The 16,281-nt window shown below is 35.2% G+C and overlaps 1 protein-coding gene across 2 annotated transcripts in view; it reads right to left on the bottom strand.

Annotated features, from left to right (window-relative positions):
• Nucleotides 1–3,317: 3,317 nt before the first annotated feature.
• The window catches only part of LOC143229804 (uncharacterized), a 36,113-nt gene continuing 23,149 nt past the window's right edge, over nt 3,318–16,281 (bottom strand). For both annotated transcript variants that reach the window (XM_076462594.1, XM_076462595.1), the window contains exon 2: nt 3,318–12,380. In XM_076462594.1, coding sequence (XP_076318709.1) covers nt 11,229–12,380 — 1,152 coding nt within the window. In that variant the 3' untranslated portion in view covers nt 3,318–11,228. The remainder of the gene's footprint in view (nt 12,381–16,281) is intronic.

Below are 16,281 nucleotides of genomic sequence, written 5' to 3'. Positions count from 1 at the left end.
AAAATATTATCCGCTAAAGCTAATCACTCACACACTGGTTAACTTCGCGTTTTCTATCTTTTCTACGACTGAGAACTCACATCATTGACTGATAGACAGTGTATCCCTACCGCAATGTGGGTCCTACGTCCGCAGTCACCTCCAAAACTTAGGGTACATTTTATAATCCCACATTATAGCTTGTATCCTGGGATCTTTTCAATTAGTGCAGCGTTTTTGTTTATTTTTGTTTCGGCTTGTTTTTAGACTAATTAGTCAGAGGTTTGAATTTGCTATTTTTAACTCGAGATTCCTTACTTTGTTTTTTTTTTAATTTCGCACAAAGCTACACGAGGGCTATCTGCGCTATCCGTCCCTAATTTGGCAGTGTCAGACTAGAGGGAAGATAGCTAGTCATCAACCCCCTCCGCCAACTATTTTACCAACGAATAGTGGGATTAACCATAACATTATAACACCCCCATGGCTGAGAGAAGGAGCATGTTTAGTGCAGCCGGGATTCGAACCTGACATCCTCAGATTACGAGTCGAACGCCTTAACCCACCTGGCCATGCCGGGCCGTTTGGTTATTTACCTTTATTAAAATATATTTATTTTTACTAAGATATATGTATATACACATTACGAAGTGTGGACCATAATACTATCACCAAAGTTCGTTTGCGTTTTAATATTTCTTACTGCTCTCAAAATGCATTTACAGACTTTCATTATAATCTATACTGTGGTTTCATTTTATAACAAAATGAGAAGTAGTGTCTTTCTCTCTCTTTTTTTTGTCTTACGTTATAGCACATAACTACACAATGAGCTATCAGCGAAGTGTTCTCTTGGGGATCGACTCCCGAATTTTAATGATGCAAGCCATCAGATTAGGCCTCTTATAATAGTGATGTGTTATAATATCTATGGAGTTTTGAATCCGTTTTACTTATGAATTATCCTGAATTAATTTAGCTATATGAATTATGTTACGACATTTCGTCGAATTTATTGTTATACAGATAGTTGTGTTTGTGGCCATTTATGAAATTTATTATGCTGAAAGCGACTTGGTAGTAAAAAATAATCAACTAAACCTGTTTATCTTCTGAATGATTCTTTGGCTGTTCACTTTGTATATCAGTTTAGGCCAACTTTCGCCACAATATTAATTTGAATTTGGCAGTAGACTCCAACAGAAGTTGGAAGGTGTCGTGTTAGATTATATTCAATTTATTAAAACGTAATACCTACAAACAGACTCACAGAAATTGGCGAATACGAATCATTATGGAAGAACTTTTTTCCTTCACTAGGGGGGAAATGCCGTATTGTAGAGATAACTGGTAATGACATTTAGGTACATTTTGTATGTTATTCCTCCGTATAAAAGAATCAATAAACCTAACTGCTACCATGAGAACGTTTCCTACAGTGTTACACAATTTCCCGAAAACTTTTAGTTTTGGAACAGCACAAGTGCGTCACGTGGTTTTACCCACATTTATAGTCAATTGATTAGTACAGAAGAGAAAAGGTGAAAGTTGTTATATTACATCACGCGATCAAGGTCATTCATAGCCAAAATTTGTACTGTAATTACGACTGGAATCACGATTTAATGTTGTCATAAACAACATAAGAACTTTGCCTTTACTTTCTACACTTTGACACAGAATAACTTCAACCACTCTTAAAATAACCGATTGTTTGGAACACCAACGTCCATATCACTTATCAAGCCTGTCGAATCGACGATTTCTTTGACCCTAGAGCAGTTATTAGTGGCCATTTTTTCTTAGGGACGACATGATTATTTAAAATTTCACTCTTGTTATACTCCCATGCCAAATATCTATAAGCAGCCGACGAAAGTTTTTTTGTTTTTCTTTGTTAACTGGATGGGAACTAACTATTACGTCAATTTGAAAAAAAGATAGGTTCTGGTTCTCACGTATTGTTTTGGGAACCAACCGTGATATAATAACATTGGATTTAAAGGAAAGTCACCTTACACATCACCTATCTGTTTTGGTCATCCAAATATATTTATTTTTCCATACACTACGAACAATAAGATATAAGCTTAAACCACATGAAGCGTATTAAAAATAAACAACACGAAAAAAGAAATCCAAGTCAAGGTGATAACTATTCAGGGAGACACGTATTACCCATTCAGACATTCCTAATTTCATGAATTTTATAAGACGTCTGTAGCTTATTGTACGTGTTTTGTGTTAAAGGTACGTCCTATTTATCTCACTTGTTCTAAAAGACGGCTACTACTTCTGCAGTTTATTCTGTGAAACAGAACGAATAACGATCAATGTTACCTGTTTCATGGGATATCTGAAACAAACTTATTTTGTACCGAGAAACAGAAGTGACACAGTTTGTTGACTGAAATACGTCTCTTACGTAAATTATTTTACGTACTTCACTTACATTATGAATTTCGTCGATTCCTAAAAGTTTATTTGCTGTAAGGTCATGTACCACACCCGTACGTAGAAATGTGTGTTTTAACATGTCCCTGAGGAGCCAAGGGGCCCCTTTACACAACAATCTGTTAAATATTAAAGTTCAATCCGGAAGAGGCTAGTTTCTGACGCATGTTTTCGAGACAAGTTTTCGTTTCTTAATTGGTAAATTTACAAGTGAAACACATCTTTAAGTATCCATTCCCAACTGAAATCGTTCGTGTCTCAGTTTGAAAGCTAAAATCATCACGATAATCAGCAATAAGAGAGACAGACAGGAACGTTTTGAAGGCAACTACAGACATAACATTTTACTCTGCTTGCTCACTATATATATACTACAGTGGTTCCTGAGTACCTTTATATCATTTGGAGACTTCTATACTTCTTGTGCCGTTAAAAGTTCATGGGTTTCAGTCACCTTACCCCCTTCATACCACTTTCCGCCATCCCATTGCGAAAAGAGTACGAAAATATTCCTTCTTTTTAGCCAATAAAAATGTCCAGAAAATTATAATTCAAATTTAGAAAACCGGATTGGATATTTTTTTTCAACAAAATCTCCCCAACTGGCTCGTGTGTGTTCTTATAGCAAAGCTACATCGGGCTATTTGTTGAACTCACAGAGGGGAATCGAACTCCAAATTTTATCGTTGTAAATCCGTAGTCTTACTGCTGTACTAGCGGGGGCCCAACTGGCTCGTGAGGGGCCTGTTAAAAAATACGCACATCCTCTGTTGTTATACGTTTTAATAATCTACAAGTGGATCAACCAATGGATAATTCTGTATTACACAGTAAATCGAATCTACACTGGTTACTTTACGAATAACACACTAATGAACTCAATATACAACATCATTACAATTTATTTGTTAAAATCATTTGTTTGGAAGATTTTGAACAAAATACAGTATACTATTTGAACGGAATACATAATTAACATATAATTCAATAAACAATTGTTCTCGTTTGTTAACTATGTACAAACAGAATTGCAATCCAACAGCAATAAATACTTCTCTATCCATAGTCAACATATCAGTGGCCAACGCTCCTCTATACATACATAAACTTCAACACTTCATGTAAATATTTTTGACAAAAATATACTGTTCATTATACGAGTTTCCTCAGGTTATCATGAGCAATTACTAGATAGAAAACAATATGGTTCTTGTAAAAAACAGCAATACTTATACAATAGAAGTTACACTAATTTATTGTATAGAAAATTGGAACAACATAATAAATGAGATTATTGTCGATACTAAAACTGTAACCAATAAATTTAGTGCTACATTAAACTGATTTTTAATTAAAACAGAAACACACATGAAAGCGAACTTTGTGAAGTCTAGTTTCCACAAAATCTAATATTTGGCATATAATAAAAACTGAAAATTTTGGGGAAACTGATATAATTTCAGCTGACCTTTGTGAAAACGGAGCTCAAAGTCCACTTGTAAGCTCTGAATCACATTACTGGCGAGCGCAGTTTGTAGCACATTTATACTCCAAGTTAAAATGCATTATTTTTCACGAAAAACCAGTTTTGGTCAGGCGCTAAAGTTAAAAATTTAACACATACTAAATACAGACATGTTTTAACATTCCCTCGTAGATGCGAACTCCTGGGAGACATCAAACCTTGTTTTTCGTGATTCAATGATACAAATATTATAATGCTCTATTTACATATATCCTACGGATTTTCACACCAATTAAACTAGGCAGTATACAATATATTTACTCAATTAAAATAATTATAATTAAAAAGAATGTAGTTATTAAAACCACCAGAACGTTACTTTTTATTTATTCTTAAGAAATATTCACTCCAGCTGAAACTTTAGCAGCACCATTCGAATACTGTAAACTGAAGATCAGTCACTTTATCTCCTTCAGGCATAATAAATAAACAGGGGCTTCTTTCTTAAATACATGCATGTTGCAAAGGTAAAAATTCATATTGATAAACGGACTTTCTTTGGCTTTCATATACGGTATCATTTTCACTAAAAACTTTACAAATATTCTCCGATTAATATACGAATTTTTTATGTCACATTATAAACATCCATTTCTCAATATATTTTTATAGTAAGAAAACTGATATGAAAATTTACAATAATTACATTTTTTACGTTTTCGTTTCTTACCACATTTTTCATAATTTCAAAGTCTTCCACTTCCGTGTTTCTCCCAGTAAGTCGGTACAAATGAATAGATTCTTATAACACATTTATCTTTGTTCAGTATGATACCGATGATACTTGAGTTCCACCACTTTTAAAAAAACAGTTTACAACTAATTTAAGAGTTAAAAATTTGGTTCAACATAAGTGAAAGTTGACCATGATCCAATGTAAAAATTTAAACGTCAAACAAAAAAATCAAGATCTGAAAACTGGATCAGCAACACCAAAGTACATATATTTACTTAAGAAAACTCACGAACGTTAAGGAGCAAACTCCTTACAATAGTGGCGTAGCTGCCCTAGGACACGATCCGACGGCCAAAATTGGTATTTGTTATTTTAAATATGAGGAAAGATGTTTTAATATGGTTTTTGAATTTCGCGCAAAACTACACGAGAACTATCTGCGCCAGCCGTTCCTAATTTAGCAGTGTAAGGCTAGAGGGAAGGAAGCTAGTCATCACCACCAACTCTTTTAAACAAATAGTGGGATTGACCGTCACGTTATAATACCCCTACGGCTGAAAGGGCGAGCATGTTTCGTGCGACGGGGATTCAAAGAAATACAATTATACTTCATAAAAAGTATATTATAACAAATAAAAACGCACTAGTATATTTAGTTACCTTGAATTATCGAACGTTACTAGCAGCAAGATGAATAAAAGCAACTTGCACGGTAAAGGTTTACATACAGAGTATTGCACCCTTTTATACTTCAAAACAATTGGAGGGTTACATATTTATGCAATAGAGTCAAAAAACAAACCCTTATAATTAAAAATCTCCACATGTACGTGTACAAAAAAGTACTCAAATTGTTTAATATACCTAACAGACTTTTCAGTTATAAATTGAATTACAAAAACAAACAAAAACACAATGTTTCTAGCATAACAAAAGCTAGAAACAGGCTTAAATATTTGAATAACTATAACTGAGTATTAGTCTAATACCTTCATATAAGCTGCACATAACTTCATGTTAATGTTTGTTTGTCGGATTTCACGCAGAGGCATTCGAGGGCTACTTGCACAAGCCTTCCCTAATTTTCAAGTGAAATACTAGAGGGAAGGTAGCTTTCAACACCACCCACCGCCAACTACAATGACGCGGAGCGATATTTCTTTTGGCGGTAAATGGACACGAACCACGAGCCCCAGCTCCACAGTCCTGCACACGTTTAACCCTCATATAAATTAAATCAACGACCAGCATCATGCGCTACTGTGACATGTCATTAACGTGAACCACTACCGTGTATGTAGTATACAGATCACAAAAACTTGAAGATGTTTTAACCTTAATGTCAGTTGTGATTGAAACACGCAAAATTCCAATATCAGGATCAGGCAAGCATTTAACATTTATTTTCTAAAAGGCTCTTAGAAAATAAATGTGTACTTAGATTTCGATACACAAGAATTGTGGCGATTACTCTGCCTAGTTTACTCAATATGACACGTATGCACACAAAGAAAACAACACTGTCTATGTTTTCTCATAGCAAAGCTACTACGGGTTATCTGCTGAGTCTACCGATGGTTACAATGAGTGTCTTAACTGTGCATGTAATTTATAAAACTGAGAATTTTTCACAGTGTTACTTATGAAATAAAAGAATACCAGAAGGTTTTAACCCACTAAAGTCCAGTGTTTCTTAACCTGGGAGGTCGTTTGAAGTTTCTCGGGGGTCACGGAAGGTTTGGGAATTATTGGGGAAATCACAGAGCAGTTTGTAGTTCTTGTGGCAAGTGCCTGTAACTGCCCACCAATGAGAAACACGCTTAAAGTGCGGCAGTTGAACCGCGTCGATAACTTGTTGCGCAACCACCTGTCTAATTTTGAGTAAAATTTTTCATATATTACAACGTTTTGAATTGCTTAAATTTTTTAACTATATAATATTAATACATCGAACTTAAAATTTAAATAAAGTTTCCATCGTATTTAGTATATTTTCTTATTATATATATTATATATAAGAAAGAAGTGAATAAGAAGGTTTTGTATGATGTTTAGTAATTCCATGGATTTTGCATTTGTTTAGCACTTGTAGCATTTCTCAAGCTCATTTATTTGTAACATTTTCAATAAATTAGGATATTTATATAGTTTTGTTTTATTCTACCTTTATGAAAAGTTCACCATAACAAACATTATTATAGGGGTAAAACGGTAATACCCTGGAGAGTTTCAGGGGGTGAGACAATGATAAAAGGTTAAGAACCACTGATTCTAAACCTTCAAACAGATAAATACGAGATGGGCTCGCACTTCATCCTGCACTGCCAAAAATAATCTTTGGAAATCAGTAGCCCATTCAAAATTGATTTTTGCCAAAGGCGTAGTTAGAAAAAAACCACCATTCCTATACAAGTAGACTGTTACTCCACTCACACACAAGAAAAAAAATATCAACACAGTGTAAATTCTTATACACGTTTATCTCGGACCGAGCGCGGCCTGTTGATTACCGTGTCACGCTACATGTTAAAGGTTCTGCTGTTAGATAGTGATGCGGCTGACAAATATAACCCGCACTTTCAGCTGTGGGCACATTATTAAAAAAAAAAAGAAGAAAAAAGATAGTCAATTCCATTATCTCGTTAGAAAAAAAAAAAAGAGTTGGATAAGCCCCTGTAGCGGCGGATATTGGTGGTTTTCTTTCATCTGGTCACTAGTTCAAAACTAGGAATGGCTATACATGTGTTCCAGGCAACCGTGTTCAACTGAGCAATAATTTCTTTCGTCTTTCAATATCTGATAGTTCTTTATCTCGATACTTCACGTGTTAGTATAAATAGTGTTCTGGCTAGGTATTCCTCGATAACAAGTATTACTGAACAGCAACTAGATATTAGTATCACGTAAACCATGCAATTTTTCACACTAGCCGCAACCCCAATATCATGATACACTCGTGTGTTCTTAAAATTTATGCAACCAGTAGCGTTTTAATCGTGTTTCTTTTCAACACCACAGTTCAGACATCATCTGGATAAATTTTTAGGAGCTCGGATAGTGAAAGTGGGTTTTTCTTGGGGTACAACCTTTTCCTCCCATATCAAAATTATGGGTATTAGATCTTTAGATTCACACCCGTTAGGTTTACACACTGCTACCCAGAAGATGCTTATTTCTGTGTTTTTCCACCGGTTTTCACTTCTTTTGTATCACTCACCAGATTTGATCTCGTATGTTGTTTGCATGCGGTTGTTAAACCAATTAATAGGTATATACACATGTATATGTAATGTGTGTGTGTAATTTTTTTTTAACCATGCCTGTCTATTCAACCTTCTTGGCAAGTAAGGTGAAGAGAAATTTCTTTCCGAACACCCCTGTGTCCAACAGCCTTGAACCCTTCGCTGTACAGACTTATTAACAGCAAATTGCTACCACGTAAGCAGAACTTAAAATAGTCTTTTAGAATGTACTGGAATCCCCTCCTTAGGTGTAAGAAAAAATTACAAGTACATCATTACATAAAAAAAAGAAAAACATACCGTAAAAAATTGATTAGTTAATTAGGTAACACCACCTATCATACCTCGGTTTGCGTTAAGCACCTCTAACTCGATATAATACAGAGGTTAAAACCTGAACATGATTTGGTAAAAGTATCTAAAAAGCAACATTTATGAACATGAACTATTTGTATCATCTTGATGCCACCGTAGAACCATGACTTCTCTGTAAAACTCTTCAAGAGAAGATGAAATTTTGAGAGAAAAAATAAACTTCTGAAACACCAGGAACGTCCATGTTTGTTTCAGTAAAACTACATAAAAGACTACCTGCACTATTCGTGCATAATTTTGAACTAATAGCCTAGAGAGAAGACATAACCAATAGCACCCGCCATCAATTCTCAAGTTATTTAATCAAATAGTGAAAATTGACAGTCACTCTTATAACGCACCCATGGCTCCAAAGCCCCGAGAGCTATTATAACAATTGTATATGAACCATAGACCTCCAGATCCCGTCTGGTACTCTAACCACTAAGCCATACTTGACCCATTGATATAGGAAAACAATATGTTTGAGTTTTTCTTAATGCAATTATCTTTGAACGACAGGTTTAAAATCAGCGTTTCTCTCATTACGCCAAGTTACCAATATAAATGCTTTCAATCTTTCTTGATAATCCACCGACAGTCTTGTCATGTGATCATTCAAGAGTTTGATAAGTATATCTCATTCAACCTAAAAGTGACTATAACTGGTCCATATGATATTTAAAAATTATGTGCAGATAGATGTAACCCCCAAAGCACCCTAGCTTATAAAACTTTTTTTTAAATAATGTTTCGCTTGCTTTTTTTAAATTTCCGTAAGAAAAATGTGGTATTTGATTGTTGTTTATAATTATTTTTAATATATTGCTCTGCATTGTTTTAAACCCATGTATTGTAAATGATGGCACTGGACTGCTTCTTTGTCGCACGCATATAGTTCAGATCAAAAGATGAATCTCGTGTTAATCGTTTACGTTTTATCTTACAGATTTTCCATCCCTGAAATTATTTAGTTTAGCTTGGAAGATAAATCACCTTTAGATATGTTTTGGTATACCAAATCACAAAAAATAAAACTCAGTATCATAATGGACCTCCGAGCCAAGTTCAACCTCTAGCACCAATTAATTTAGAGCCAAAACCCAAGATTAAAACTCAGGAGCAATGCTTTAATACATATTCCAACAACCAGCCATTTTGTACGATACGCAAACATACTTGCAATATTTTACACTAGTGTTTTAAGATTATTTCATTCAGATATGAACGTATCAACTGCTTCTGGTCGATCATCGATCTTGTGACAAAGTGATGTTTGACGACACGATGATATATACAATAGATTGTAAACAAGTGTGAATATATTACGATATTTACACACACTTGTATGGATGTCTACAAAACGACAGGAGCGCCCCTATTTCCTTACCATGACCACACAACAGAACGCTTGGTATAAGTGCTTTCACAGTCACATTATTCCTATTTTAAATATATCACTAATATAGTCCTACCGAGCGGTTAGTAACAATATTTGCACTAAACCAAAATTATTTTGATGAAATATAACGCATATCGTTCAGTAATATCTTTGGTTAAACATCTGTATTACGAACGTATCTTAAACGGAAACAACCATTCAATTAGATGTTATGCTTTAAGTTCGTTGAAAAATACATTTAGGAACAAGGAAAACTAGTCACAATCAAATGGGATCTTTCTTTGTTAAAAAGCAACTGGCTACCTGTTAGAAAAACCCTCATGTGACAACTTTTCTAAGTCTCCTATGTCTTAGCGAGCGCGTACGTACACCTATATAAACATTCATGTATATAGCAGTTTCGATGCGTGCGCGCAAGTATAATCAACTAGTAATTCGCCGATTTTCAAACAAGTATCCTATCTGGCAAAATAAAAATGTATGCATTTTATATGGCAAGACAACATCCAATTTCCATCTAATGTAAACCTCGTGAAGAAGAGAAGAAAGGCAGTGGATGGAACGTCATCCAAAAGATGTGTCCAAACTATATAACCTGGGAAAGCTACTCTTAATTTCATTGGAAATGTACTTCAACTTGGTTATTTATTTTTGGGGCCTGTAACAAAGCTTTCATCGTACCGACAGCACATTCGTATTTGCAGAACACCTTAACGGAATTTTAAAGTCCTTAAACTTGTGTCACGGATTTTTTTTTTATTTATACTTAAACAAGCGATATAACAGTAATAGAAAAAACAAACAAACAAAACTACATCTTTAAGTTTTAAAGACAAAATGCGACATTTACTTATAGGAAAAAATTTACGTGACCCACTGAATAAAGTTTATTAACTTAAAAATACATATTGTAAGACAGAGTTTTAGTTTTATCTCTTAGTATATGTAATTAAAAGCCAATTATTTGAACAGCGCCCCACGGTTCATAACTTGTCCCATTACCATTTTAAATATCAAACCTTTAGTGAGCGTACTGGGAAGAATTTCATACTTTCTTTTTTTGGCGCAAAGCTACACAACGGGCTACTTGCGCTCTGCCCACTACGAGAATCGAAACCCGATTATGAGGCTTTCCGCTGAGCCATCTGAGAGTTTCACATTTGGTCCCTGTATTAATCCAAAACTCACGATTTAATTGTGAATACATGTAAATCAGTGTTTTACACGATATCGGAAGGATAAATAATTCGATTTATAGTACAGATGTATTTTTACAGTTGAATCTGTGACACGTGGAACTTTCTTTTGAACTTTTGTAACAAAGTTAAAAAACAAGTTAATTAACAATACAACTCTTGCAATCTGTTAACCGCAGCTAACCAGTAAAAACAATTCGGATTCACCAATACAGCTTTTAAAATGAAAAGACTCAATTGTTCAGAAAGGCTAAACACACTACAATGAAAAACTGATTAACAAAAGAAAGAAGATTCGATGCAAGTGACTATTCCTATCTTTCAAACATTATGAAACTAATGTAGTTTCCATCTTCATTTCCATTTTTGCTCAGTCAGCCACTACATGTGACTCACCATGTTATGTAAGGGACGTCATCAGCTCTTCCGCACTAACCGGGGTCAGTTTTACATTAGGAGTGGACAAAGGTGAGTACAGATCAAAGTCGTAAAGCGACATGTCGATATCACCAAATATGTCATTCTTTGAGCTACAACTGGAAGTACTTTCAGAACCACAGCCTGGACTGGACCTTGAAGGTGAAGTAAGATGCGAGGAACTGAAACTTAATTCTGACGTGGGACTACAAGTGGCAGGCAGAAGTGTGTGCAAGGACGTTTTGAATATTCCAGATGATTCGCTTGATGCCTGCGGAGAACTGTCTAAACACGGGTCGTCACCAGGTTCTTCCGACAATGTGGCACTAGCAGCAGCACTGGCTGACGAAGAACGACAATTAAGTACCGAACTCCAATTCAAACACGTTAGTCTGTCGTTGTCGTCATCCCAGACTGCACTAGAGCTCCGTGATGACCTTACAAAAGGAGTTATCCTTCCAGAGGACATTTCAAACTCTGTCAAATATTTATCACACTCTTCCGCGGATTCATCACTATTCTGTCTATGTACAGTTTCCGCTGTTGTTGTGCAGGACTTGGGCAAGCAGCTGTTCATTAAAGAGCTACCCTGTAACTTTCTAGTGGACTGCTCCTCTACCTGTGTTGGCGGTTTGTTTTGGTACGCAGTTAATAAAGTAGATTTCAAGGAGTAGTCATTAACTGAATACGTTTTGGTCTGCGACGTATCAGAAGAGCACCTTTGGAGAAGCGTTGGTTCTGACTCAAGATAGCCAGTGCTCTCTGAAAGTTTCTGTGGGTAACATCCTAACTTGGTTTGGCTTGGAATCGGTGGTGGGTCAAGTGTCACGATCTGTGGGTTTACAGACGACATAATAAAATGGCCATTAGAAACACAGTTAATTTTTATTCCTTCTTGTTCAAGTTCTCTTTGGATTTTCCGTAGAGTATTACAGATGAGAACAGATTGTCTCAGACTCACAGTGTGCAAAAGTTTGTTCCGTTTACACAGACTGATACTGAAAACCTCCTGACGCTGGGTTAAATAGAGCGAAGAAGGTAATCCACACTCGTTGTTGTCGCTGTATTTCCGCTTAATACCTCGAGCTCTTGAATCACACAACATGTCCTCATCCACATTGATTGTCTGAGTTACCTAAAAGTAGAGTATTTAAGCACTGTTAAAATTTACATTTATCAAACTGGCACTAACCTATATACACACAATATGATAACAAATAAGAGAAAAACTATTTACTGCATCAATACGTAATGACCGTCGTTGGTGTCTGTACACTTCTTAACATTACCCGGCACATCTTAGTCTACATAATTGTTACATAAAATTCGATTACACTGGAAATTTCTGAAACCATGTAAAAAACATTAAGAGAAAAAGCATATTAAAGATAACACTTATTTTAACTCTTAGGTTAGGCACTGTTATTGACCTGAAACGTTATCAAACACTATATTAAAATATGCGCACTCACATTCGAGTTCATGGACAAATACGTCAGGAAAAACATTTTTTAAATAATTTTGTACAAAGCTACAAGAGGGCTATCTGCGCTAGCAGTGACTAATTAAGCAACGATAAACTAGAGAAAAAGCAGCTAGTCAACACCAATCACCGCTTGGGATTTACCGTCACGTTGTAAGATCTGTAAATTTGCGCGAAATTCAAAACAAAATAAATGTGACATCTGGTGGCTAAAACAGTGATTTAAACTCCGGATCCCACTCCCAAAATGTTCAGTACACTGCAGAAAGTTTTCTAGTTTTTGGTAATGCGCAAATAAAATTCATCGATAAATATGTCATTTACAGAGAAAAATATTAAGCAAAATTATAAACTGTTTTTTTTTTTTTTTTTTTATAGAGCTCCATGAAACGTTCGTACGAAAAACTGTTCCGTATATTTAAATTTAGAACGTAAGACAAGAGCTGAATCTAGTCTATAAATTACGTAGAAACCGATTTTCATCAAAATATCCACTAACACCTCTCTTTGTTTGTAGTTAAACAAAAAATTACACAATGGGCTACCTGTGCTGCGCCAACCATGCGTATCGAAACCCGGTTTCTAACGCTATGCCACTAGGGGAGGTTTCTTTAATAGTTGTGATTTTGTCTTCTACTTAAGAATAATTTTGCACTATAACGAATTCACATAATATATTTTTATTTTGTTACTTCACAGAACAACGGCCATGTTACCTGGTAAATGGGAAAATTCCTTGAAGCAACATTGGGCGATTTCAGGCTGTTTTTGTTTTTAACTTCAGTTTTCAAACTAAACCAACTGGATGTAGGACCGTCACAGTTAAAGTTTTAAAGCATTTAATTTAAATGGGTTTGAAGAAATATTTACGTTATCATGACTATATCGTATTCCATATAGAAGCTGAAGCACTGTAAAAATACATATCAATTACGTTCGAAATACAATAAAGTCGTAATTTCAATTGACACTGAACAAGGTAAATTTTCGGTCATGTAAAATACTAAAATGATTTCCAGCTCACTTATGCCTGACGTTGTTATGTAATGAGTATGGTACCCACTCTTCGCTCCTCAGTTATAACTAAATTCAAATCTTATAATTTGAGATAAAACTAAACATAGTAATTGGAAAAGCTGCGATATAAAAATCATCGAATATTTGAATTAAATAATATATGTGTTTGTTTTTGAATCTGTCGCAAAGCTACATGAGGGCTGTCTGCACTAGCTGTCCCTAATTTAACAGTGTAAGACAAGAGGGAAGACAGCTAGTCATCACCCACCGTCAACTCTTGGGCCACTCTTTTACCAACGAATAGTGGGTTTGACAGTCACATCATAATGCCTCTACGACTGAAATAGCTGGCCTCAGATTACGAGTTGAGTGCCCTAACTACCTGGCCATGCCGGGGCCTTATTATACTTGTGATATAACGTTTACGCTGGCCTTCGCGATTTAGTTTTATAATTTGTAGTAACTACCAGCGATCTAGTATCAACCAAACAAATTAATAAATCAAATAATAATACGTTTTATTGTCACTGACAGCGGTATTAAAGGTTGTTTATTTTAAATATTCAAAACATATTACTTTTGTAATGAGAAATAACTTGTTTATTAGTTGAACATGATAAACATTAAAATGATATTCAACAAATTAAGGCTTGAAGGATCAAAATGCTTTGCCGTTGCTTTCCATGCTTAATTAACCTTGATAAATCTCACCTGATGTCTTTTTGCTGAAAAAAATACATCAAGAAAATGTAATAAACACCCAAAGATCTTCATGGCAGAAGAAAAAAAAAAGGTTGAAAGAAACTACAAAAAACTTACCACCTCTGTGGTTGTGTACTCAAAACTTCCTATTCAATACCATTGGTTAATTGCCACAAAAGGGTCGACTGTCAGCTGCTATTCAAACCGCTATTTACTGTACTAATTCTTGCTCTATCCAATCACATTTAAACTTTGTGTGAATGTTGTTTTATTTGCTAATTTTTTACGAAAAGCTACTCGAGAGCTATCTACACTAGCCGTTTCTAATTTTGAAATCATAAAAGCTATAATGAAGGCAACTAGTCAACACCATCCACCGCCAACTCAAAGCTACTCTAATAGAACCGTGGGATTAGACATTCTTGTAACGCGTCCAAGCTCCAAAATACAGAGCGCGAACCTCGGGATCCATAGTCTATTACGCTTGACAGCGTTTTATAAATCTTGCTTTCATTAGTAAATGATCAAACTACCTCATGTAATGCAAAAAGGCGGAAAATAAGGCAAGTACAGAAACTAGGGAGAATAATATAATTGCGTGTTGTTGTTTTTTTTTGTAATAGATGAGACTACTCAGAGTTGCGCAGAAACGAATCTAAATGGTGGGGTATTTTCCCCAAAGTTTCCTTCGTAAATTACTGATAATTAACATTAAAATATCGATTATAAAAATATTTTGAAGATAAAAATAGTTAGTTTGGAATTAATCTGTAATTAACAAACTTCTTTAAGTAATGGTGACAAAATTATAAAAATACAGATGAAACCGTGTGATACCTCTTGTAAAAGTCATAATAAATACCAGTGACTGGAATGACCTGGTGGTTAAGGTGCTTGACTCGCAAACTGGAGGTTGCGTGTTCGAATCCCTTCGACCAGACATGTTCATTCTTTCATCTATAGGGTCAATCACACTACTCATTAGTAAAAGTGAGACCCAAGAGATGGCGGTGGGTGGTTTTTGACTAAGTAGGGATGGTTAGTATGGATAGCACTTGTGTAGTTTTGCATCAAGTTCAAAAGAAACAAAATGTATATTACGGTAGAGTTAAACTTTTTTTTAATTAGGTGTCCACTAGGTGGTGGATGGTTAGTTTAATTTGTCAAAATGTATCTTGTCAGTAATACTAAGTGGTTAGTCTTTTATCTCCGTGTTATAAACACACGTTTAGCTTTCTCGGGTTCGCAACTAAGGCGGAGAAATAATGAACAAATATTACCGCTGCAAACACTAATGGAATAAACTTAAAATCAGAAGGCAAATCTCAATATAACATGACATCTGTAGAGAAAAACGTATTTTGTACGTAGATGGCGTTCTTTCCGATACAGGGATTATTTTAAATGTAAAGATTCAATACACATAAATTATCTATACAACACTTTACCGAGAGACTGAACTGATTGGGTTTAAGTACAAAGGATAATCTGTCTTTCGCTCACAGGGTGTATCGAAACCCGAATTTAAGCGTTATGCGCAATAAAGACCATTCGTGTACACATGTGAAAGTGCAAAACGTGCTCGTGGGTCTTAAACCTTGGCCTCTTCGATCTGCGTGGACTGTTTTTTTGCGATTTACATATACTTCACACGATATATCTTGATCATTGGTAACAAATAAAAATAAAATTAGCAACGCTTATTCGCGAAATTATCATTACTATAGCAGAAATGCCCGCCCTTTGGGCATGTATAACTAATAGTTATAGCGGCGTTTTCTGGAACTGTCTGACAGTTCTAGAAGAATAATATTATACTTGTCATTCAATAATG

This window comes from Tachypleus tridentatus, chromosome 10 (assembly GCF_004210375.1).
Source record: "Tachypleus tridentatus isolate NWPU-2018 chromosome 10, ASM421037v1, whole genome shotgun sequence".
NCBI lineage: Eukaryota > Metazoa > Arthropoda > Merostomata > Xiphosura > Limulidae > Tachypleus > Tachypleus tridentatus.
Note: the sequence above shows the minus strand (reverse complement) of the source record. Positions and strands in the feature narration are given on the sequence as shown.